Below are 23,142 nucleotides of genomic sequence, written 5' to 3' on the forward strand. Positions count from 1 at the left end.
TGACTTGTTTTAAGACAGAAAACAACGCAGGAAGAAATAACTGATTAAAGATGTCATTCATGTTAATGCATGGCACATAGAAGTGGAGCTAAAATGTATTTATTTTATCCATTAGAAGGACTTAACTTATAACAAAAATTTTACAAAAATTGTAGAAAAAAAAGGTTCAGACATATTATGTATATTTAGGATATGTACCCATTATAAGAGGCCAATAAATTATTTTTGTAAATATAATCACACTGTGTTATTAGGATTGCCAGTTTGACAGGATATTTCTTTTCTAGGATGGTGAAGGCATGACCCGCCCTATTCCGTCTCTGATTGGCTTACCCTGACACTCTCAACCTATCCCTGACCAATCTGACTCTTCATGCAGCGAAGGCGACGAGTACTAGCCAATCAGAGACCGAGGAGGGCGGGACATGACTTCGCCACCATAGGAAAAAGAAATGGCGTCGTGCAGGTAACTTTGCTGTGATATGTAACAAGGTTTAGCCATATAAATGCACAAATAGCTAGAAAACTCACATGTCAGGTGCTACCAGTTAGAAATGGCTATTATTGATGAACTTGTCGGGCTGAAGTTAGCAAGCAGCTAGCTAGTTAGGAAGTTGCTCATTAGTGTCTGATAAACTGTGTGTTTTTACGTCAAAAACGACGCTGCCGGCTTGACAAAACGTCTGTAAGTTGTTTTAAATGAAAATATTTAATGTCATACAGACATGTTGATGTGTTAAAACCAACAACAAGCGTCTCAGAGTCATGTCAGCCACCAAACGTACGGTGCAACACCGCCCCCTGCTGCTTCCGGTACCGGTACTGCAGCTGAGTGTACCTGTATGTTCCTCCAGTATCAATCTGAGGTTGCTTCTTCATGATTAAGACCCACTAATATAAGGAAACTACTATATGATTTTTCAGGGGCTGTATCAAATAAATCTAGTATTTGAATAAAATAGAATAATCTTTCAATTTAAAGGCACTGCTGTCTTAATAAAAGTGCCATATATGTATATATACATGTATATATATGCTGAAATGAGAGTAAAACATGGATATTGATGCTGTTTAACGATTTATACCCAGCAAAACTGTCAAAGAATTTCCTCCTAGAAATATAGTAAATATATATTTCAAATATCATTTAATAACCTTTCCAAACTATTATGATTTGCAGGCTTACGAGACCTGAAATGAGAGAAGGCCTGCCTTACAGGTAAGTCTATAGACATAGAGGCAAAATTCAGATGAATATACCAAGTATAAAGATAAAGTGGTTGTGAATGAGTATTTTTTAGTGAATTCTTATTTGATTTGATTATTCACAGAGAAAAACTTTTGCACACCTGTGGATCGACAGGTGTGTAGTAGAGGACCAAAGGTCGACAAAGTCAGAATAAAAGACTCCTGCACACTGTCTTCTTCACTTTCAAATATTGTTTCAGTACACAGTCTTTCATCAGGTTATAAAACCTGAAAAAAGACATTTTCTCTGATTGCAAGTGAAGAAGACAGTGTGAAGGCATTTTTTTTCATTCTGTTTTTGAAATTTCACTTTTTGCATGGACGTAATTCAGATGCTACACAGATTTGTGACATCGATATTGATTTTTTAAAATACAGTACCTTGACTTATGGAGATTTTGCTTAGTATAAAACTAACTAAGGTAATGAGGAAGTAGAGAAACTAACAAAGTCAGGCCCCGGGTTGAACAAAGACGTCACAATATATTGGCATGCATTAATTAAAAAAGCATTGATAAGACATGCATATAATTGTCATTGCACATGTGGTCAGTGGTAGTTAAACCACTCACATGTACAGTATCTATCTATAAGCAAAGTATTATGTTGTCAGCACACAGATGAAATGAAAAGAACTGCACCAAAACATTCAAGTCCTTGATAATGAAAACATGCCAGAAAATCCTTTAGTATTTCTCATCCTTCATGTATATGTATATATGTATATATCATGTATATATCAATTTCAGTCCTGTCTACAAGATCTTGACCTCCCGGGAGTGAGTCTGCAGTATTCTGAGGGTGACAATGAGTTTAATAGCTTTCCTAAACCAGGGGTAGAAGAGAGCATAGATCACAGGGTTCACACAAGAGTTGGTCAGAACGATCCAAGACAACACTGCAAAGTATGACAAGTTGTTTGAGGTGTCTGCACCTATGAAAGTGGGATAGTAATACGGAGAGAAACTCATCAGAAACACAGCTACCACAATCCCAAGAGTCCTGGCTGCCTTCCTCTCTGATTTTTTAGCAACTGGAGCTGCTCCCACAGTGGTGGCAGCAGTCTGCAGCCGAATGACACGCACCTGAGACACAGCAACCACAAACACCCTCATATAGAGAACAACCATGACAGTACAAGGCCCGACAAAGGCCATAAAGAAATCAACAGTTCCTGAGATGTGGCTAATAACCACCACACACTCCCCGTGGCAGGAGCTGAACCTGTCCGGCTGCCCTAAGTGGTCCATCAGAATGCACCCGTTGTAGATAATTGAACAGGCCCAGCATACACAGATTGAAATTTTAACTCTGTTCAGTGTGATCTTAGAGGAATAGAGCAGTGGGTCACAGATAGCCAGATATCGGTCTATGGATATGAGCACCATGTTGCCTACAGAGACAGAGACCAGACAGAAAGAAACATAAAGAGACAGAGCACACATGAGCCTCCCCAGCAGCCAGCATGTCACTATGTAGCGCAGGCCCTCGATGGGCATCACCAGCAGCCCCACCACCAGGTCGGACACAGCCAGGGAGAGAAGCAGGGCGTTGGTCGGGGTGTGAAGCTGCCGGAAGTGGGAGATGGAGATGATGACGAGCAGGTTGAGTGTCACGGTGAGCAGAGAGATGAAGGCCAGCAGGGTGTAGAGTACTGCAGTCTCAGAGCGGGGTCGAAGCAGCACCCTCCTGCAGGAGGTGTTGAGGTTGGGAAAGCAGAGCAGAGGGCCCTCAGCACCGTCCATCAAGGAGGAGAAGAGATGCATCTCCCCATCAGAAAGCTGATTTATCCTCCTCTAACCTGCTGTTCCGCCTCTCCAAACACCTTATGGATGATGCAACATCTCTCCCTCTTCATCATCTTCATCACTTCCCCCCTCCCTAAACTTTTATTGTATTGATCCCAGGTTAAGTTGTGTTGCTCTTTAGGTACGTATGGGTGGTAGCAAGTAGTTGTATAATCTGTATTTTCAACAAGTAGCTATGAACAAGTCCTGTTTGGTATATACCTTTACCACCTGAAAAGTCGATCAACAAGGATTTTAAGCAAAGTTGGTAATTAAAGCACTTGAATGTATTAAACTAAATGGAATTGAACATCACAATTGTGTCTGTGAAGTACAAGTTATGCCATCAGTTTACAATTAGTGAGAATTTGATCCTAATGAATTGGTTTTAAAAAGGGGAACACAAGGTGGTAGAATGCTTTAAAGTTTGGCCGAATGGGGATTTTGGTGTATTTTGTAGGTCTATAGGCCGAAATCTTTCTGCTGTACAAAGAGGCAGAAAGCACCTTCTGCAGTAAACTGTTCTCTCATCACCCCCATGTGGCTACAGCCAGAATGTGAATGCCTTGTGACTGTGGCCCAATTCAACTGATTTGCTGAGATTTATTTTATCAAGAAAAGGCTGATCTGTTCAGCAAATTCATCTTTTACATTTTATTTTAGTTTTTACAGGTTTATAACTAAGGAATTGCCCAGTAAACAGCTGTCTACCACTCCCCATTGTGAGATATACCTTGTTAATTGTCAGCTATTCTTTTCCTCTTATTCATTTTTTATTTTATTTTTGTAAATCTCCAACCTTTCATGCTCAAATGTTTTCTAACTATTTTCAAATCATTGTGGTTTACAGGCCTGATACACACAGACACCTGGGCGTAGCTCTCAAATTGGTAAGTCTATTGAGGCAAAGTGATAATTCAGAATATATATGTGAATATGTAGTATTATACTTATGCACATTATGTATATTTTACTTGGTGGGGCAAAACCTGTTTTTTGCATTTTGTTGCTAGAAATTCCAAGTTTTTGTGTTTCTTCTCACAACCAGTAAGTTGCAGGGAAGACAGGAAGTGCATTTGACAGCAGTTCGGTGTTAAAGTAGATTGAACATGGCAGAGATAAAGACCACACTGGTTGGATTATTTTTAATAGCACAGCTGACAAGAAAGTTAATAAAAGATGCAGTACAGTGCTGAATAGTAGTGCCAATAATGACAACCTGGAAGAGACAAAAGTAAAATTTCCACTGAAAGAATATTACTGAAGAGATACAAATCACAAGATGATTGACATTTTAATGTTTCTATCTTCAAAGTTGTATGTGTGATATTCTTTTGCTGTCAGACACAAAATCTGTGCATACAGTGTTTCATTCAAGGTCAATAGACAGACATTTGCAGTCAGAGGTCACTGGTTAATGTGCTTCACCCAGGAATGAGGTGTGTATTTATGAGAAAAAGCTCTTTACAACACAAGTGTGCGACAAAATGAGGCCCTGTAGAGGGTCTGTGATGATTGACCAGAGGTGAAACAAAAAACTGAAAAGTGCCTGAACACTGATCATTTCAGTCCTGTCTACAAGATCTTGAGCTCCCGGGAGTGAGTCTGCAGTATTCTTAGGGTGACAATGAGTTTGATAGCTTTCCTAAACCAGGGGTAGAAGAGAGCATAGATCAGAGGGTTCACACAAGAGTTGGTCAGAATGATCAAAGACAACACCGCAAAGTATGACGAGTTGTTTGAGGTGTCCGCACCTATGAAAGTGGGATAGTAATACGGAGAGAAACTCATCAGAAACACAGCTATCACAATCCCAAGAGTCCTGGCTGCCTTCCTCTCTGATTTTTTAGCGGTTGGAGCTGCTCCCACAGTGGTGGCAGCAGTCTGCAGCCGAATGACACGCACCTGAGACACAGCAACCACAAACACCCTCATATAGAGAACAACCATGACAGTACAAGGACCGACAAAGGTCATAAAGAGATCAACAGTTCCTGAGATGTGGCTGATGACCACCACACACTCCCCGTGGCAGGAGCTGAACCTGTCCGGCTGCCCCAAGTGTTCCATCAGAATGCACCCGTTGTAGATAATTGAACTGGCCCAGCATACACAGATTGAAATTTTAACTCTGTTCAGTGTGATCTTAGAGGAATAGAGCAGTGGGTCACAGATAGCCAGATATCGGTCTATGGATATAAGCACCATGTTGCTTACAGAGGCAGAGACCAGACAGTAAGAAACAAAAGGAGTCAGAGCACACATAAGCCTCCCCAGCAGCCAACATGTCTCTATGTAGTGCAGGCCCTCGATGGGCATCACCAGCAGCCCCACCACCAGGTCGGACACAGCCAGTGAAAGAAGCAGGGCGTTGGTCGGGGTGTGAAGCTGCTGGAAGTGGGAGATGGAGATGATGACGAGCAGGTTGAGTGTCACGGTGAGCAGAGAGATGGAGGCCAGCAGGGTGTAGAGTACTGCAGTCTCAGAGCGGGGTCGAAGCAGCACCCTCCTGCAGGAGGAGTTGAGGTTGGGAAAGCAGAGCAGAGGGCCCTCAGCATCGTCCATCAGGGAGGAGAAGAGATGCAACTCCCCATCAGAAAGCTGATTTATCCTCCTCTAACCTGCCGGTCCGCCTCTCCAAGCACCTTATGGATGATGCAACATCTTTCCCTCTTCATCATCTTCATCACTTCCCCCATCCCTAAACTTTTATTGTATTGATCCCAGGTTAAATTGTATTGATCTTTAGGTGCATATGGGTGGTAGCAATTAGTTGTATAATCTGTATTTTCAACAAGTAGCTAAGAACAAGTCCTGTTTGGTATATACCTTTACCACCTCAAAAGTCGATCAACAAGGATTTTAAGCAAAGGTAGAAATTAAAACACTTGAATGTATTAAACTAAATGGAATTGAACATCACAAAATACAGATTTAAAGGATAATTACCGTTTTTTACAACCTGGACCTTATTTCTGGCAAAATATATGGTCATTTACTCACCCAGATAACTTTGGTGTCATTCGGCGTCGTTCGGACGAAATTAGATCCAGTGTAGCGGCGATATATCCATATAATGGGAGAGACGGGGCAGCGACACACAGCCTCTATATAACGCATTATCTGCCACGAAACTAGTTCATTTCATCAATATTTTGTTATGAAATGCTAGCGCTATTCCCCTCTGAGTCCGGGCTCGTCTGTTGTCAACACTCCTTGACGTTTGACAAAGTCAACCACCAAATCCTCCTCTCCACTCTGGCTGGACTTGGCATCGCTGACTCTGCTCTAACCTGGTTCACATATTACAAACAAAACTCACTTTTCAGGTCATATGAAATGGCTCCTTGTCCAAACCCTGCCATCTGGAAACCGGTGTCCCTCAAGTCCCTCAGTACTAGGACCACTTCTGTTTTCACTATACACTAGATCACTAGACTCTGCAATCACATCACATGGATTCTCTTACCATTGTTATGCAGATGACACCCAACTGTTCCTCTGTTTTCCCCCATCCTCCGATACCCACGTTGCAACGTGCATCTCGGAATACCTGGCAGACATCTCCGCTGGGACAACTGTGCACCACCTCAAGCTCAATCTTCATAAAATTGAACTCCTCTTCATCCCGGGGAAAGACTGCCCTGGCATGGACCTATCAGTCACTGTCGAGGATGTCACAGTATCGCCATCATCGACTGCGAGGAACCTGGGTGTAATCCTCGACGGCAGACTATCCTGCACCCCCAACGTCACTACTGTGGTCCGATCCTGCAGATTTGCCCTCTACAACATCCGGAGGATCCGGCCTTTCCTTACAAAGGACGCAATGCAACTCCTGGTCCAAGCGCTGGTCATCTCCCACCTGGACTAATGCAACTTGCTCTTGGCTTGACTCCCAGCCTCTGCGACTAAACCATTGCAGCGTATCCAGAACGCTGCAGCGCGCCTTGTTTTCAATCTGCCCAAATTCTCCCATGTGACCCCCCTCCTCCGTGACCTCCACTGGCTTCCTTTTGCAGCCCAGATCCGATTCAAGACGATGATGCTGGCCTTCAAGGCTGTCAACGGAACTGCACCCATCTACCTCCAAACACTGGTCAGACCTTCGCTCCACTACATCAGCTGGCCGGCTGGTACTTCCATCGCTGAGAGCAAACAAAGGTGATAAATAGCAGCTACTATGCTCAGACGAGGGCTTGAAAATTGTTTCTATTTTTTCATTCCTACTTTATCGATGGTGATATGTTGTGGTTTCTTTCTTGTGACAAATATACTTATTGTAAGTCACTTTGGACAAAAGCGTCTGCTAAATGTCTTAAATGTAAATGTAAATGTACATATCTCACCTTTAAGAAAATGATTAAAAAGACCCACTGCCCAAAAAACATTGTAAAGGATGTTCCAATAGACTGGTTAAGGCACTACAAAAGTATTTGCAAATGTTGTTAACATGAGTAAAGAGCAGTGTGTTTTTAAAAATATATATTTTCAAATAGACAATAGTTTGAGCTCAGTTTTCATGTTTTGAACTCCTCATTTACTTTAATTCAAGATCAAATGTTTATAACAGAACATATAATACCCTACTTTCTCATATTTAATTTGATTAGGGGGGTGTTAATGAGAATTAAAACTGATTAAATGTTATTGGGGATAGATGGGCTACAGTAGACATTTCAACTTACGAGTCCAGTGCAACACTACAAACTATTGTGTCTGTGAAATACAAGTCGTGCAATCAATCGGGCGGTTGTGGCTCAGGGGTAGAGGCAGCATCTTATTATCTGAAGGTCGCTGGTTCGATTCCCCTGGTCTGCATGCTGAAGTGTCCTTGGGCAAGATACTGAACCCCAAACTGCTCCTGATGTGCTGGTCAGCACCTTCAATGGCAGCCTTTGGGCAAAGGCATCTGCTATGTGCCCTAAATGTAAATGTAGTTTACAATTAGTGAGAATTTAATCAGAATGAATTGGTTTTAAAAAGGGGAAATTGAGGTGGTTTTGGTGTATTTTGTAGGTCTATAGGCCGAAATCTTTCTGCTGTACAAAGAGGCAGAAAGCACCTTCTGCAGTAAACTGTTCTCTCATCGCCCCCATGTGGCTACAGCCAGAATGTGAATGCCTTGTGACCGTGGCCCAATTCAACTGATTTGCTGAGATTTATTTTATCAAGAACCGGTTGATCTGTTCAGCAAATTCATCTTTTACATTTTATTTGAGTTTTTACAGGTTTATACCTAAGGAATTGCCCTGTATACTCAAATTGTTTTCTAACTATTTTCAAATCATTGTGATTCACAGGCCTGATTCACACAGACACCTGGGCGTAGCTCTCAAATTGGTAAGTCTATTGAGGCAAAGTGATAATTCAGAATATATATGTGAATATGTAGTTTTATACTTATTGCACATGCACATAATGTATATTTTACTTGGTGGGGCAGAACCTGTTTTTTGCATTTAGTGGCTAGAAATTCCAAGTTTTTGTGTTTCTTCTCACAACCAGTAAGTTGCAGGGAAGACAGGAAGTGCATTTGACAGCAGTTCAGTGTTAAAGTAGATTGAACATGGCAGAGATAAAGACCACACTGGTTGGATCATTTTTAATAGCACAGCTGACAAGAAAGGTAATAAAAGATGCAGTACAGCGCTGAATAGTAGTGCCAATAATGACAATTTGGAACAGAAAAAAGTAAAATAAGGACAATTTCCACTGAAAGAATATTACTGAAGAGATACAAATCACAAGATAATTGCCATTTTGATGTTTCTATCTTCATATTTGCATGTGTGATATTCTTTTGCTGTCAGACACAAAATCTGTGCATACAGTGTTTCATTCAAGGTGAAAAGACAGACATTTGCAGTCAGAGGTCACTGGTTAATGTGCTTCACCCAGGAATGAGGTGTGTATTTATGAGAAAAAGCTCTTTACAACACAAGTGTGCGACAAAATGAGGCCCTGTAGAGGGTCTGTGATGATTGACCAGAGGTGAAACAAAAAACTGAAAAGTGCCTGAACACTGATCATTTCAGTCCTGTCTACAAGATCTTGAGCTCCCGGGAGTGAGTCTGCAGTATTCTGAGGGTGACAATGAGTTTGATAGCTTTCCTAAACCAGGGGTAGAAGAGAGCATAGATCAGAGGGTTCACACAGGAGTTGGTCAGCATGATCCAAGACAACACCGCAAAGTATGACGAGTTGTTTGAGGTGTCCTCACCAGCGAGAGCGGGATAGTAATACGGACAGAAACTCATCAGAAACACAGCTATCACAATCCCAAGAGTCCTGGCTGCCTTCCTCTCTGATTTTTTAGCGACTGGAGCTGCTCCCACAGTGGTGGCAGCAGTCTGCAGCCGAATGACACGCACCTGAGACACAGCAACCACAAACACCCTCATATAGAGAACAATCATGACAGTACAAGGCCCGACAAAGGTCATTAAGAAATCAACAGTTCCTGAGATTTGGCTGACGACCACCACACACTCCCCGTGGCAGGAGCTGAACCTGTCCGGCTGCCCCAAGTGTTCCATCAGAATGCACCCGTTGTAGATAATTGAACAGGCCCAGCATACACAGATTGAAATTGTAACTCTGCTAAGTGTGATCTTGGAGGAATAGAGCAGTGGGTCACAGATAGCCAGATATCGGTCTATGGATATGAGCACCATGTTGCCTACAGAGACAGAGAGCAGACAGTAAGAAACATAAGGAGTCAGAGCACACATGAGCCTCCCCAGCAGCCAACATGTCTCCATGTAGCGCAGGCCCTCGATGGGCATCACCAGCAGCCCCACCACCAGGTCGGACACAGCCAGGGAGAGAAGCAAGGCGTTGGTCGGGGTGTGAAGCTGCCGGAAGTGGGAGATGGAGATGATGACGAGCAGGTTGAGTGTCACGGTGAGCAGAGAGATGAAGGCCAGCAGGGTGTAGAGTACTGCAGTCTCAGAGCGAGGTCGAAGCAGCACCCTCCTGCAGGAGGTGTTGAGGTTGGGAAAGCAGAGCAGAGGGCCCTCAGCATCGTCCATCAGGGAGGAGAAGAGATGCATCTCCCCATCAGAAAGCTGATTTATCCTCCTCTAAGCTGCTGGTCCGCCTCTCCAAACCCCTTATGGATGATGCAACATCTCTCCCTCTTCATCATCTTCATCACTTCCCCCCTCCCTAAACTTTTATTGTATTGATCCCAGGTTAAATTGTGTTGCTCTTTAGGTACGTATGGGTGGTAGCAAGTAGTTGTATAATATGTATTTTCAACAAGTAGCTATGAACACGTCCTGTTTGGTGTATACCTTTACCACCTGAAAAGTTGATCAACAAGGATTTTAAGCAAAGTTAGTAATTAAAGCACTCAAATGTACAGTAGCGCCGAGATCGAAAAGTGGCCAAAGGTATGTCGATTGCTGCTCAGCGGCTTATGCCGATGCCTAGAGCCTTATGCCGTTCCTCGGAGAGGTGGCCAAAGTTATGTCGATTGCTGCTCAGCGGCTTATACCGATGCCCAGCCTTATGCCGTTCCTCGGAGAGGTGGCCAAAGTTATGTCGATTGCTGCTCAGCGGCTTATACCGATCCCCAGACTCTTATGCAGTTCCTCGGAGAGGTGGCCAAAGTTATGTCGATTGCTGCTCAGCGGCTTATACCGATGCCCAGACTCTTACACCGTTCCTCGGAGTGGTGTGCCGCTGTCATGCCGCTGATATTCCACCGACACATGACGGTGTGTGTCGCTACAGACTGTTGTGCTTCTGAGAGACTGTTGGATGGGAAATGTATACATTGTTGTAGTCTTTTTTGACAATGCTAACTTAACACATTGCCGTAAATAAAGGAACGTAGGCTATGTGTTTCTTTTGGATATTATGTTGGTGGGATGTAGGCATGTAGACAGTAATTAAACGTGGGATTCTTGCGATATGATAGCAAAGTAATATGTCTAAATGTGGGCCTATAAACTACTTCAAGCTAATGAAAGAGATAGCCTTAGCTAACATGGCTACTGTGTTAGCCCAATGGCTACTGTGTTAGCCCAGCCACCGTAGCCAGTCTGACTAATCGATAGCAGAAACTTTGAGCCAACTAAACAATACTTACTGACAGGTTTCCTTTACTAGGAGAACACAAGAATACATTACTTCGTATAAAATTTACTTCATCGAACATTGACCATTGTGGCATATTATGTATCATGTTCACTATACATAATTTATGTATCATGTTCACTATACATTTATTATATATCATGTTCACTGTACATTGAGATATGTTTTAACTATAATTGGTTGTCTCAAAGTTTCTGCTATCGATTAGTCAGACTGGCTACGGTGGCTGGGCTAACACAGTAGCCATGTTAGCTAAGGCTATCGCTTTCATTAGCTTTAAGTAGTTTATAGACCCAAATTTAGACATATTACTTTGCTATCATATCGCAAGAATCCCACGTGTAATTACTGTCTATATGCCTACATCCCACCAACATAATATCCAAAAGAAACACATTGCCTACGTTCCTTTATTTGCGGCAATGTGTTAAGTTATCATTGTCAAAAAAGACTACAACAATGTATACATTTATGGCGGGACTTGTCGTAAAAACCAGCCCAGTGGCATTATATTTGCATATCCATCAGGGGGTGGTACCCATCCAACAGTCTCTCAGAATCATAACAGTCTGTAGCGACACACACCGTCATGTGTCGGTGGAATATCAGCGGCATAACAGCGGCACACCACTCCGAGGAACGGTATAAGAGTCTGGGCATCGGTATAAGCCGCTGAGCAGCAATCGACATGACTTTGGCCACCTCTCCGAGGAACGGCATAAGGCTCTAGGCATCGGTATAAGCCGCTGAGCAGCAATCGACATACCTTTGGCCACTTTTCGATCTCGGCGTCACTCCAAATGTATTAAACTAAATGCAATTGAACATCACAATTGTGTCTGTGAAATACAAGTTGTGCCATCAGTTTACAATTAGTGAGAATTTGATCCTAATGAATTGGTTTTAAAAAGGGGAACACAAGGTGGTAGAATGCTTTAAAGTTTGGCCAAATGGGGATTTTGGTGTATTTTGTAGGTCTATAGGCCGAAATCTGAGATGTATTTTATCAAGAACCGGTTGATCTGTTCAGCAAATTCATCTTTTACATTTTATTTTAGTTTTTACAGATTTATAACTAAGGAATTGCCCAGTAAACAGCTGTCTACCACTCTCCATTGTGAGATATACCTTGTTAATTGTCAGCTATTCTTTTCCTCTTATTAATTTTTTATTTTATTTTTGTAAATCTCCGACCTTTCATGCTCAAATGTTTTCTAACTATTTTTCAAATCATTGTGATTCACAGGCCTGATTCACACAGACACCTGGGCATAGCTCTCACATTGGGAAGTCTATTGAGGCAAAGTGATAATTCAGAATATAGATGTGAATATGTAGTATTATACTCATTGTACATGCACATTATATGTTTACTTGGTGTGGCAGAACCATTTTTTTTGCATTTAGTTGCTACAAATTCCAAGTTTTTGTGTTTCTTCTCACAACCAGTAAGTTGCAGGGAAGACAGGAAGTGCATTTGACAGCAGTTCAGTGTTGAAGCAGATTGAACATAGCAGAGATAAAGACCACACTGGGTGGATTTTTTTTAATAGCACAGCTGACAAGAAAGGTAATAAAAGATGCAGTACAGCACTGAATAGTAGTGCCAATAATGACAACCTGGAACAGACAAAAGTGAAATTAGGACAATTTCCACTGAAAGAATATTACTGAAGAGATACAAATCACTAGATAATTGACATTTTGATGTTTCTATCTTCATATTTGCATGTGTGATATTCTTTTGCTGTCAGACACAAAATCTGGTCATACAGTGTTTCATTCAAGGTGAATAGACAGACATTTACAGTGAGAGGTCACTGGTTAATGTGCTTCACCCAGGAATGAGGTGTGTATTTCTGAGAAAAAGCTCTTTACAAACACAAGTGTGCGACAAAATGAGGCCCTGTAGAGGGTCTGTGATGATTGACCAGAGATGAAACAAAAAACTGAAAAGTGCCTGAACACTGATCATTTCAGTCCTGTCTACAAGATCTTGAGCTCCCGGGAGTGAGTCTGCAGTATTCTGAGGGTGACGATGAGTTTGATAGCTTTCCTAAACCAGGGGTAGAAGAGAGCATAGATCAGAGGGTTCACACAGGAGTTCGTCAGTGCGATCCAAGACAACACTGCAAAGTATGACGAGCTGTTAGAGGTGTCCTCACCAGCGAGAGCGGGATAGTAATATGGACAGAAACTCATCAGAAACACAGCTATCACAATCCCAAGAGTCCTGGCTGCCTTCCTCTCTGATTTTTTAGCGGTTGGAGCTGCTCCCACAGTGGTGGCAGCAGTCTGCAGCCGAATGACACGCACCTGAGACACAGCAACCACAAACACCCTCATATAGAGAACAACCATGACAGTACAAGGCCCGACAAAGGTCATAAAGAGATCAACAGTTCCTGAGATGTGGCTGACGACCACCACACACTCCCCGTGGCAGGAGCTGAACCTGTCCGGCTGCCCCAAGTGTTCCATCAGAATGCACCCGTTGTAGATAATTGAACAGGCCCAGCATACACAGATTGAAATTGTAACTCTGCTAAGTGTGATCTTGGAGGAATAGAGCAGTGGGTCACAGATAGCCAGATATCGGTCTATGGATATGAGCACCATGTTGCCTACAGAGACAGAGAGCAGACAGTAAGAAACATAAGGAGTCAGAGCACACATGAGCCTCCCCAGCAGCCAGCATGTCTCCATGTAGCGCAGGCCCTCGATGGGCATCACCAGCAGCCCCACCACCAGATCGGACACAGCCAGGGAGAGAAGCAGGGCGTTGGTCGGGGTGTGAAGCTGCCGGAAGTGGGAGATGGAGATGATGACGAGCAGGTTGAGTGTCACGGTGAGCAGAGAGATGAAGGCCAGCAGGGTGTAGAGTACTGCAGTCTCAGAGCGAGGTCGAAGCAGCACCCTCCTGCAGGTGGTGTTGAGGTTGGGAAAGCAGAGCAGAGGGCCCTCAGCATCGTCCATCAGGGAGGAGAAGAGATGCAACTCCCCATCAGAAAGCTGATTTATCCTCCTCTAAGCTGCTGGTCCGCCTCTCCAAACCCCTTATGGATGATGCAACATCTCTCCCTCTTTATCATCTTCATCACTTCCCCCCTCCCTAAACTTTTATTGTATTGATCCCAGGTTAAATTGTGTTGCTCTTTAGGTACGTATGGGTGGTAGCAAGTAGTTGTATAATATGTATTTTCAACAAGTGTCTATGAACACGTCCTGTTTGGTGTATACCTTTACCACCTGAAAAGTTGATCAACAAGGATTTTAAGCAAAGTTAGTAATTAAAGCACTCAAATGTACAGTAGCGCCGAGATCGAAAAGTGGCCAAAGGTATGTCGATTGCTGCTCAGCGGCTTATGCCGATGCCTAGAGCCTTATGCCGTTCCTCGGAGAGGTGGCCAAAGTTATGTCGATTGCTGCTCAGCGGCTTATACCGATGCCTAGCCTTATGCCGTTCCTCGGAGAGGTGGCCAAAGTTATGTCGATTGCTGCTCAGCGGCTTATACCGATCCCCAGACTCTTATGCCGTTCCTCGGAGAGGTGGCCAAAGTTATGTCGATTGCTGCTCAGCGGCTTATACCGATGCCCAGACTCTTACACCGTTCCTCGGAGTGGTGTGCCGCTGTCATGCCGCTGATATTCCACCGACACATGACGGTGTGTGTCGCTACAGACTGTTGTGCTTCTGAGAGACTGTTGGATGGGAAATGTATACATTGTTGTAGTCTTTTTTGACAATGCTAACTTAACACATTGCCGTAAATAAAGGAACGTAGGCTATGTGTTTCTTTTGGATATTATGTTGGTGGGATGTAGGCATATAGACAGTAGTTAAACGTGGGATTCTTGCGATATGATAGCAAAGTAATATGTCTAAATGTGGGCCTATAAACTACTTCAAGCTAATGAAAGAGATAGCCTTAGCTAACATGGCTACTGTGTTAGCCCAATGGCTACTGTGTTAGCCCAGCCACCGTAGCCAGTCTGACTAATCGATAGCAGAAACTTTGAGCCAACTAAACAATACTTACTGACAGGTTTCCTTTACTAGGAGAACACAAGAATACATTACTTCGTATAAAATCTACTTCGTCGAACATTAACCATTGTGGCATATTATGTATCATGTTCACTATACATAATTTATGTATCATGTTCACTATACATTTATTATGTATCATGTTCACTGTACATTGAGATATGTTTTAACTATAATTGGTTGTCTCAAAGTTTCTGCTATCGATTAGTCAGACTGGCTACGGTGGCTGGGCTAACAGTAGCCATGTTAGCTAAGGCTATCGCTTTCATTAGCTTTAAGTAGTTTATAGACCCAAATTTAGACATATTACTTTGCTATCATATCGCAAGAATCCCACGTGTAATTACTGTCTATATGCCTACATCCCACCAACATAATATCCAAAAGAAACACATTGCCTACGTTCCTTTATTTGCGGCAATGTGTTAAGTTAGCATTGTCAAAAAAGACTACAACAATGTATACATTTATGGCGGGACTTGTCGTAAAAACCAGCCCAGTGGCATTATATCTGCATATCCATCAGGGGGTGGTACCCATCCAACAGTCTCTCAGAATCATAACAGTCTGTAGCGACACACACCGTCATGTGTCGGTGGAATATCAGCGGCATAACAGCGGCACACCACTCCGAGAAACGGTATAAGAGTCTGGGCATCGGTATAAGCCGCTGAGCAGCAATCGACATGACTTTGGCCACCTCTCCGAGGAACGGCATAAGGCTCTAGGCATCGGTATAAGCCGCTGAGCAGCAATCGACATAACTTTGGCCACTTTTCGATCTCGGCGTCACTCCAAATGTATTAAACTAAATGCAATTGAACATCACAATTGTGTCTGTGAAATACAAGTTGTGCCATCAGTTTACAATTGGTGAGAATTTGATCCTAATGAATTGGTTTTAAAAAGGGGAACACAAGGTGGTAGAATGCTTTAAAGTTTGGCCAAATGGGGATTTTGGTGTATTTTGTAGGTCTATAGGCCGAAATCTGAGATGTATTTTATCAAGAACCGGTTGATCTGTTCAGCAAATTCATCTTTTACATTTTATTTTAGTTTTTACAGATTTATAACTAAGGAATTGCCCAGTAAACAGCTGTCTACCACTCTCCATTGTGAGATATACCTTGTTAATTGTCAGCTATTCTTTTCCTCTTATTAATTTTTTATTTTATTTTTGTAAATCTCCGACCTTTCATGCTCAAATGTTTTCTAACTATTTTTCAAATCATTGTGATTCACAGGCCTGATTCACACAGACACCTGGGCATAGCTCTCACATTGGGAAGTCTATTGAGGCAAAGTGATAATTCAGAATATAGATGTGAATATGTAGTATTATACTCATTGTACATGCACATTATATGTTTACTTGGTGTGGCAGAACCATTTTTTTTGCATTTAGTTGCTACAAATTCCAAGTTTTTGTGTTTCTTCTCACAACCAGTAAGTTGCAGGGAAGACAGGAAGTGCATTTGACAGCAGTTCAGTGTTGAAGCAGATTGAACATAGCAGAGATAAAGACCACACTGGGTGGATTTTTTTTAATAGCACAGCTGACAAGAAAGGTAATAAAAGATGCAGTACAGCACTGAATAGTAGTGCCAATAATGACAACCTGGAACAGACAAAAGTGAAATTAGGACAATTTCCACTGAAAGAATATTACTGAAGAGATACAAATCACTAGATAATTGACATTTTGATGTTTCTATCTTCATATTTGCATGTGTGATATTCTTTTGCTGTCAGACACAAAATCTGGTCATACAGTGTTTCATTCAAGGTGAATAGACAGACATTTACAGTGAGAGGTCACTGGTTAATGTGCTTCACCCAGGAATGAGGTGTGTATTTCTGAGAAAAAGCTCTTTACAAACACAAGTGTGCGACAAAATGAGGCCCTGTAGAGGGTCTGTGATGATTGACCAGAGATGAAACAAAAAACTGAAAAGTGCCTGAACACTGATCATTTCAGTCCTGTCTACAAGATCTTGAGCTCCCGGGAGTGAGTCTGCAGTATTCTGAGGGTGACGATGAGTTTGATAGCTTTCCTAAACCAGGGGTAGAAGAGAGCATAGATCAGAGGGTTCACACAGGAGTTCGTCAGTGCGATCCAAGACAACACTGCAAAGTATGACGAGCTGTTAGAGGTGTCCTCACCAGCGAGAGCGGGATAGTAATATGGACAGAAACTCATCAGAAACACAGCTATCACAATCCCAAGAGTCCTGGCTGCCTTCCTCTCTGATTTTTTAGCGGTTGGAGCTGCTCCCACAGTGGTGGCAGCAGTCTGCAGCCGAATGACACGCACCTGAGACACAGCAACCACAAACACCCTCATATAGAGAACAACCATGACAGTACAAGGCCCGACAAAGGTCATAAAGAGATCAACAGTTCCTGAGATGTGGCTGACGACCACCACACACTCCCCGTGGCAGGAGCTGAACCTGTCCGGCTGCCCCAAGTGTTCCATCAGAATGCACCCGTTGTAGATAATTGAACAGGCCCAGCATACACAGATTGAAATTGTAACTCTGCTAAGTGTGATCTTGGAGGAATAGAGCAGTGGGTCACAGATAGCCAGATATCGGTCTATGGATATGAGCACCATGTTGCCTACAGAGACAGAGAGCAGACAGTAAGAAACATAAGGAGTCAGAGCACACATGAGCCTCCCCAGCAGCCAGCATGTCTCCATGTAGCGCAGGCCCTCGATGGGCATCACCAGCAGCCCCACCACCAGATCGGACACAGCCAGGGAGAGAAGCAGGGCGTTGGTCGGGGTGTGAAGCTGCCGGAAGTGGGAGATGGAGATGATGACGAGCAGGTTGAGTGTCACGGTGAGCAGAGAGATGAAGGCCAGCAGGGTGTAGAGTACTGCAGTCTCAGAGCGAGGTCGAAGCAGCACCCTCCTGCAGGTGGTGTTGAGGTTGGGAAAGCAGAGCAGAGGGCCCTCAGCATCGTCCATCAGGGAGGAGAAGAGATGCAACTCCCCATCAGAAAGCTGATTTATCCTCCTCTAAGCTGCTGGTCCGCCTCTCCAAACCCCTTATGGATGATGCAACATCTCTCCCTCTTTATCATCTTCATCACTTCCCCCCTCCCTAAACTTTTATTGTATTGATCCCAGGTTAAATTGTGTTGCTCTTTAGGTACGTATGGGTGGTAGCAAGTAGTTGTATAATATGTATTTTCAACAAGTGTCTATGAACACGTCCTGTTTGGTGTATACCTTTACCACCTGAAAAGTTGATCAACAAGGATTTTAAGCAAAGTTAGTAATTAAAGCACTCAAATGTACAGTAGCGCCGAGATCGAAAAGTGGCCAAAGGTATGTCGATTGCTGCTCAGCGGCTTATGCCGATGCCTAGAGCCTTATGCCGTTCCTCGGAGAGGTGGCCAAAGTTATGTCGATTGCTGCTCAGCGGCTTATACCGATGCCTAGCCTTATGCCGTTCCTCGGAGAGGTGGCCAAAGTTATGTCGATTGCTGCTCAGCGGCTTATACCGATCCCCAGACTCTTATGCCGTTCCTCGGAGAGGTGGCCAAAGTTATGTCGATTGCTGCTCAGCGGCTTATACCGATGCCCAGACTCTTACACCGTTCCTCGGAGTGGTGTGCCGCTGTCATGCCGCTGATATTCCACCGACACATGACGGTGTGTGTCGCTACAGACTGTTGTGCTTCTGAGAGACTGTTGGATGGGAAATGTATACATTGTTGTAGTCTTTTTTGACAATGCTAACTTAACACATTGCCGTAAATAAAGGAACGTAGGCTATGTGTTTCTTTTGGATATTATGTTGGTGGGATGTAGGCATATAGACAGTAGTTAAACGTGGGATTCTTGCGATATGATAGCAAAGTAATATGTCTAAATGTGGGCCTATAAACTACTTCAAGCTAATGAAAGAGATAGCCTTAGCTAACATGGCTACTGTGTTAGCCCAATGGCTACTGTGTTAGCCCAGCCACCGTAGCCAGTCTGACTAATCGATAGCAGAAACTTTGAGCCAACTAAACAATACTTACTGACAGGTTTCCTTTACTAGGAGAACACAAGAATACATTACTTCGTATAAAATCTACTTCGTCGAACATTAACCATTGTGGCATATTATGTATCATGTTCACTATACATAATTTATGTATCATGTTCACTATACATTTATTATGTATCATGTTCACTGTACATTGAGATATGTTTTAACTATAATTGGTTGTCTCAAAGTTTCTGCTATCGATTAGTCAGACTGGCTACGGTGGCTGGGCTAACAGTAGCCATGTTAGCTAAGGCTATCGCTTTCATTAGCTTTAAGTAGTTTATAGACCCAAATTTAGACATATTACTTTGCTATCATATCGCAAGAATCCCACGTGTAATTACTGTCTATATGCCTACATCCCACCAACATAATATCCAAAAGAAACACATTGCCTACGTTCCTTTATTTGCGGCAATGTGTTAAGTTAGCATTGTCAAAAAAGACTACAACAATGTATACATTTATGGCGGGACTTGTCGTAAAAACCAGCCCAGTGGCATTATATCTGCATATCCATCAGGGGGTGGTACCCATCCAACAGTCTCTCAGAATCATAACAGTCTGTAGCGACACACACCGTCATGTGTCGGTGGAATATCAGCGGCATAACAGCGGCACACCACTCCGAGAAACGGTATAAGAGTCTGGGCATCGGTATAAGCCGCTGAGCAGCAATCGACATGACTTTGGCCACCTCTCCGAGGAACGGCATAAGGCTCTAGGCATCGGTATAAGCCGCTGAGCAGCAATCGACATAACTTTGGCCACTTTTCGATCTCGGCGTCACTCCAAATGTATTAAACTAAATGCAATTGAACATCACAATTGTGTCTGTGAAATACAAGTTGTGCCATCAGTTTACAATTGGTGAGAATTTGATCCTAATGAATTGGTTTTAAAAAGGGGAACACAAGGTGGTAGAATGCTTTAAAGTTTGGCCAAATGGGGATTTTGGTGTATTTTGTAGGTCTATAGGCCGAAATCTGAGATGTATTTTATCAAGAACCGGTTGATCTGTTCAGCAAATTCATCTTTTACATTTTATTTTAGTTTTTACAGATTTATAACTAAGGAATTGCCCAGTAAACAGCTGTCTACCACTCTCCATTGTGAGATATACCTTGTTAATTGTCAGCTATTCTTTTCCTCTTATTAATTTTTTATTTTATTTTTGTAAATGTCCGACCTTTCATGCTCAAATGTTTTCTAACTATTTTTCAAATCATTGTGATTCACAGGCCTGATTCACACAGACACCTGGGCATAGCTCTCACATTGGGAAGTCTGTTGAGGCAAAGTGATAATTCAGAATATATATGTGAATATGTAGTATTATACTCATTGTACATGCACATTATATGTTTACTTGGTGTGGCAGAACCATTTTTTTTGCATTTAGTTGCTAGAAATTCCAAGTTTTTGTGTTTCTTCTCACAACCAGTAAGTTGCAGGGAAGACAGGAAGTGCATTTGACAGCAGTTCAGTGTTGAAGCAGATTGAACATAGCAGAGATAAAGACCACACTGGGTGGATTTTTTTTAATAGCACAGCTGACAAGAAAGGTAATAAAAGATGCAGTACAGCACTGAATAGTAGTGCCAATAATGACAACCTGGAACAGACAAAAGTGAAATTAGGACAATTTCCATTGAAAGAAAATTACTGAAGAGATACAAATCACTAGTTAATTGACATTTTGATGTTTCTATCTTCATATTTGCATGTGTGATATTCTTTTGCTGTCAGACACAAAATCTGGTCATACAGTGTTTCATTCAAGGTGAATAGACAGACATTTACAGTGAGAGGTCACTGGTTAATGTGCTTCACCCAGGAATGAGGTGTGTATTTCTGAGAAAAAGCTCTTTACAACACAAGTGTGCGACAAAATGAGGCCCTGTAGAGGGTCTGTGATGATTGACCAGAGATGAAACAAAAAACTGAAAAGTGCCTGAACACTGATCATTTCAGTCCTGTCTACAAGATCTTGAGCTCCCGGGAGTGAGTCTGCAGTATTCTGAGGGTGACGATGAGTTTGATAGCTTTCCTAAACCAGGGGTAGAAGAGAGCATAGATCAGAGGGTTCACACAGGAGTTCGTCAGTGCGATCCAAGACAACACTGCAAAGTATGACGAGCTGTTAGAGGTGTCCTCACCAGCGAGAGCGGGATAGTAATATGGACAGAAACTCATCAGAAACACAGCTACCACAATCCCAAGAGTCCTGGCTGCCTTCCTCTCTGATTTTTTAGCGGTTGGAGCTGCTCCCACAGTGGTGGCAGCAGTCTGCAGCCGAATGACACGCACCTGAGACACAGCAACCACAAACACCCTCATATAGAGAACAACCATGACAGTACAAGGCCCGACAAAGGTCATAAAGAGATCAACAGTTCCTGAGATGTGGCTGATGACCACCACACACTCCCCGTGGCAGGAGCTGAACCTGTCCGGCTGCCCCAAGTGTCCCATCAGAATGCACCCGTTGTAGATAATTGAACAGGCCCAGCATACACAGATTGAAATTTTAACTCTGCTAAGTGTGATCTTGGAGGAATAGAGCAGTGGGTCACAGATAGCCAGATATCGGTCTATGGATATGAGCACCATGTTGCCCACAGAGGCAGAGACCAGACAGTAAGAAACATAAGGAGTCAGAGCACACATGAGCCTCCCCAGCAGCCAGCATGTCTCTATGTAGTCCAGGCCCTTGATGGGCATCACCAGCAGCCCCACCACCAGGTCGGACACAGCCAGGGAGAGAAGCAGGGCGTTGGTCGGGGTGTGAAGCTGCCGGAAGTGGGAGATGGAGATGATGACGAGCAGGTTGAGTGTCACGGTGAGCAGTGAGATGAAGGCCAGCAGGGTGTAGAGTACTGCAGTCTCAGAGCGGGGTCGAAGCAGCAGCTTCCTGCAGGAGGAGTTGAGGTTGGGAAAGCAGAGCAGAGGGCCCTCAGCATCGTCCATCAAGGAGGAGAAGAGATGCATCTCCCCATCAGACAGCTGATTTATCCTCCTCTAACCTGCTGTTCCGCCTCTCCAAACACCTTATGGATGATGCAACATCTCTCCCTCTTCATCATCTTCATCACTTCCCCCCTCCCTAAACTTCTATTGTATTGATCCCAGGTTAAGTTGTGTTGCTCTTTAGGTACGTATGGGTGGTAGCAAGTAGTTGTATAATCTGTATTTTCAACAAATAGCTATGAACAAGTCCTGTTTGGTATATACCTTTACCACCTGAAAAGTTGATCAACAAGGATTTTAAGCAAAGTTGGTAATTAAAGCACTTGAATGTATTAAACTAAATGGAATTGAACATCACAATTGTGTCTGTGAAATACAAGTTGTGCCATCAGTTTACAATTAGTGAGAATTTGATCCTAATGAATTGGTTTTAAAAAGGGGAACACAAGGTGGTAGAATGCTTTAAAGTTTGGCCGAATGGGGATTTTGGTGTATTTTGTAGGTCTATAGGCCGAAGTCTTTCTGCTGTACAAAGAGGCAGAAAGCACCTTCTGCAGTAAACTGTTCCCTCATCACCCCCATGTGGCTACAGCCAGAATGTGAATGCCTTGTGACCGTGGCCCAATTCAACTGGTTTGCTGAGATTTATTTTATCAAGAAAAGGCTGATCTGTTCAGCAAATTCTTCTTTTACATTTTATTTTAGTTTTTACAGGTTTATAACTAAGGAATTGCCCAGTAAACAGCTGTCTACCACTCCCCATTGTGAGATATACCTTGTTAATTGTCAGCTATTCTTTTCCTCTTATTCATTTTTTATTTTATTTTTGTAAATCTCCGACCTTTCATGCTCAAATGTTTTCTAACAATTTTTCAAATCATTGTGATTCACAGGCCTGATTCACACAGACACCTGGGCGTAGCTCTCAAATTGG

General features: G+C 43.0%; 6 protein-coding genes and 1 long non-coding RNA gene across 7 annotated transcripts; 1 reads left to right on the top strand and 6 right to left on the bottom strand.

The window, feature by feature from the left end:
- The first annotated feature begins 395 nt into the window (after nucleotides 1-395).
- Nucleotides 396-23,142, top strand: LOC311254150. Its single transcript, XR_014622210.1, has 5 exons — nucleotides 396-466; nucleotides 1,181-1,219; nucleotides 3,886-3,925; nucleotides 8,339-8,378; nucleotides 23,102-23,142. It is a non-coding gene; the product is annotated as an uncharacterized lncRNA (long non-coding RNA).
- Nucleotides 2,001-3,099, bottom strand: LOC311254142 (trace amine-associated receptor 13c-like). The gene has a single exon (XM_084384543.1). The coding sequence runs from the start codon at nucleotides 3,012-3,014 to the stop codon at nucleotides 2,004-2,006; it is 1,011 nt and encodes a 336-aa protein (XP_084240669.1). The 5' UTR covers nucleotides 3,015-3,099; the 3' UTR covers nucleotides 2,001-2,003.
- On the bottom strand, nucleotides 3,970-5,603 carry LOC311254148 (trace amine-associated receptor 13c-like). The gene has a single exon (XM_084384548.1). The coding sequence runs from the start codon at nucleotides 5,598-5,600 to the stop codon at nucleotides 4,611-4,613; it is 990 nt and encodes a 329-aa protein (XP_084240674.1). The 5' UTR covers nucleotides 5,601-5,603; the 3' UTR covers nucleotides 3,970-4,610.
- LOC311254143 (trace amine-associated receptor 13c-like) lies at nucleotides 8,940-10,069 on the bottom strand (the record flags this gene model as incomplete). Its single annotated transcript, XM_084384544.1, has 1 exon — nucleotides 8,940-10,069. One exon carries the CDS (start codon nucleotides 10,067-10,069, stop codon nucleotides 9,080-9,082), a length of 990 nt encoding a protein of 329 aa, XP_084240670.1. The 3' UTR covers nucleotides 8,940-9,079.
- On the bottom strand, nucleotides 13,091-14,323 carry LOC311254147 (trace amine-associated receptor 13c-like). Its single transcript, XM_084384547.1, has one exon. It carries the CDS (start codon nucleotides 14,115-14,117, stop codon nucleotides 13,128-13,130), a length of 990 nt encoding a protein of 329 aa, XP_084240673.1. The 5' UTR covers nucleotides 14,118-14,323; the 3' UTR covers nucleotides 13,091-13,127.
- On the bottom strand, nucleotides 17,137-18,369 carry LOC311254146 (trace amine-associated receptor 13c-like). Its single transcript, XM_084384546.1, has one exon. The coding sequence runs from the start codon at nucleotides 18,161-18,163 to the stop codon at nucleotides 17,174-17,176; it is 990 nt and encodes a 329-aa protein (XP_084240672.1). The 5' UTR covers nucleotides 18,164-18,369; the 3' UTR covers nucleotides 17,137-17,173.
- Nucleotides 20,850-22,211, bottom strand: LOC311254145 (trace amine-associated receptor 13c-like). Its single transcript, XM_084384545.1, has one exon. It carries the CDS (start codon nucleotides 22,206-22,208, stop codon nucleotides 21,219-21,221), a length of 990 nt encoding a protein of 329 aa, XP_084240671.1. The 5' UTR covers nucleotides 22,209-22,211; the 3' UTR covers nucleotides 20,850-21,218.

Source organism: Pagrus pagrus, assembly GCF_965226575.1.
Source record: "Pagrus pagrus genome assembly, contig: HAP1_SCAFFOLD_471, whole genome shotgun sequence".
Taxonomy (NCBI): domain Eukaryota; kingdom Metazoa; phylum Chordata; class Actinopteri; order Spariformes; family Sparidae; genus Pagrus; species Pagrus pagrus.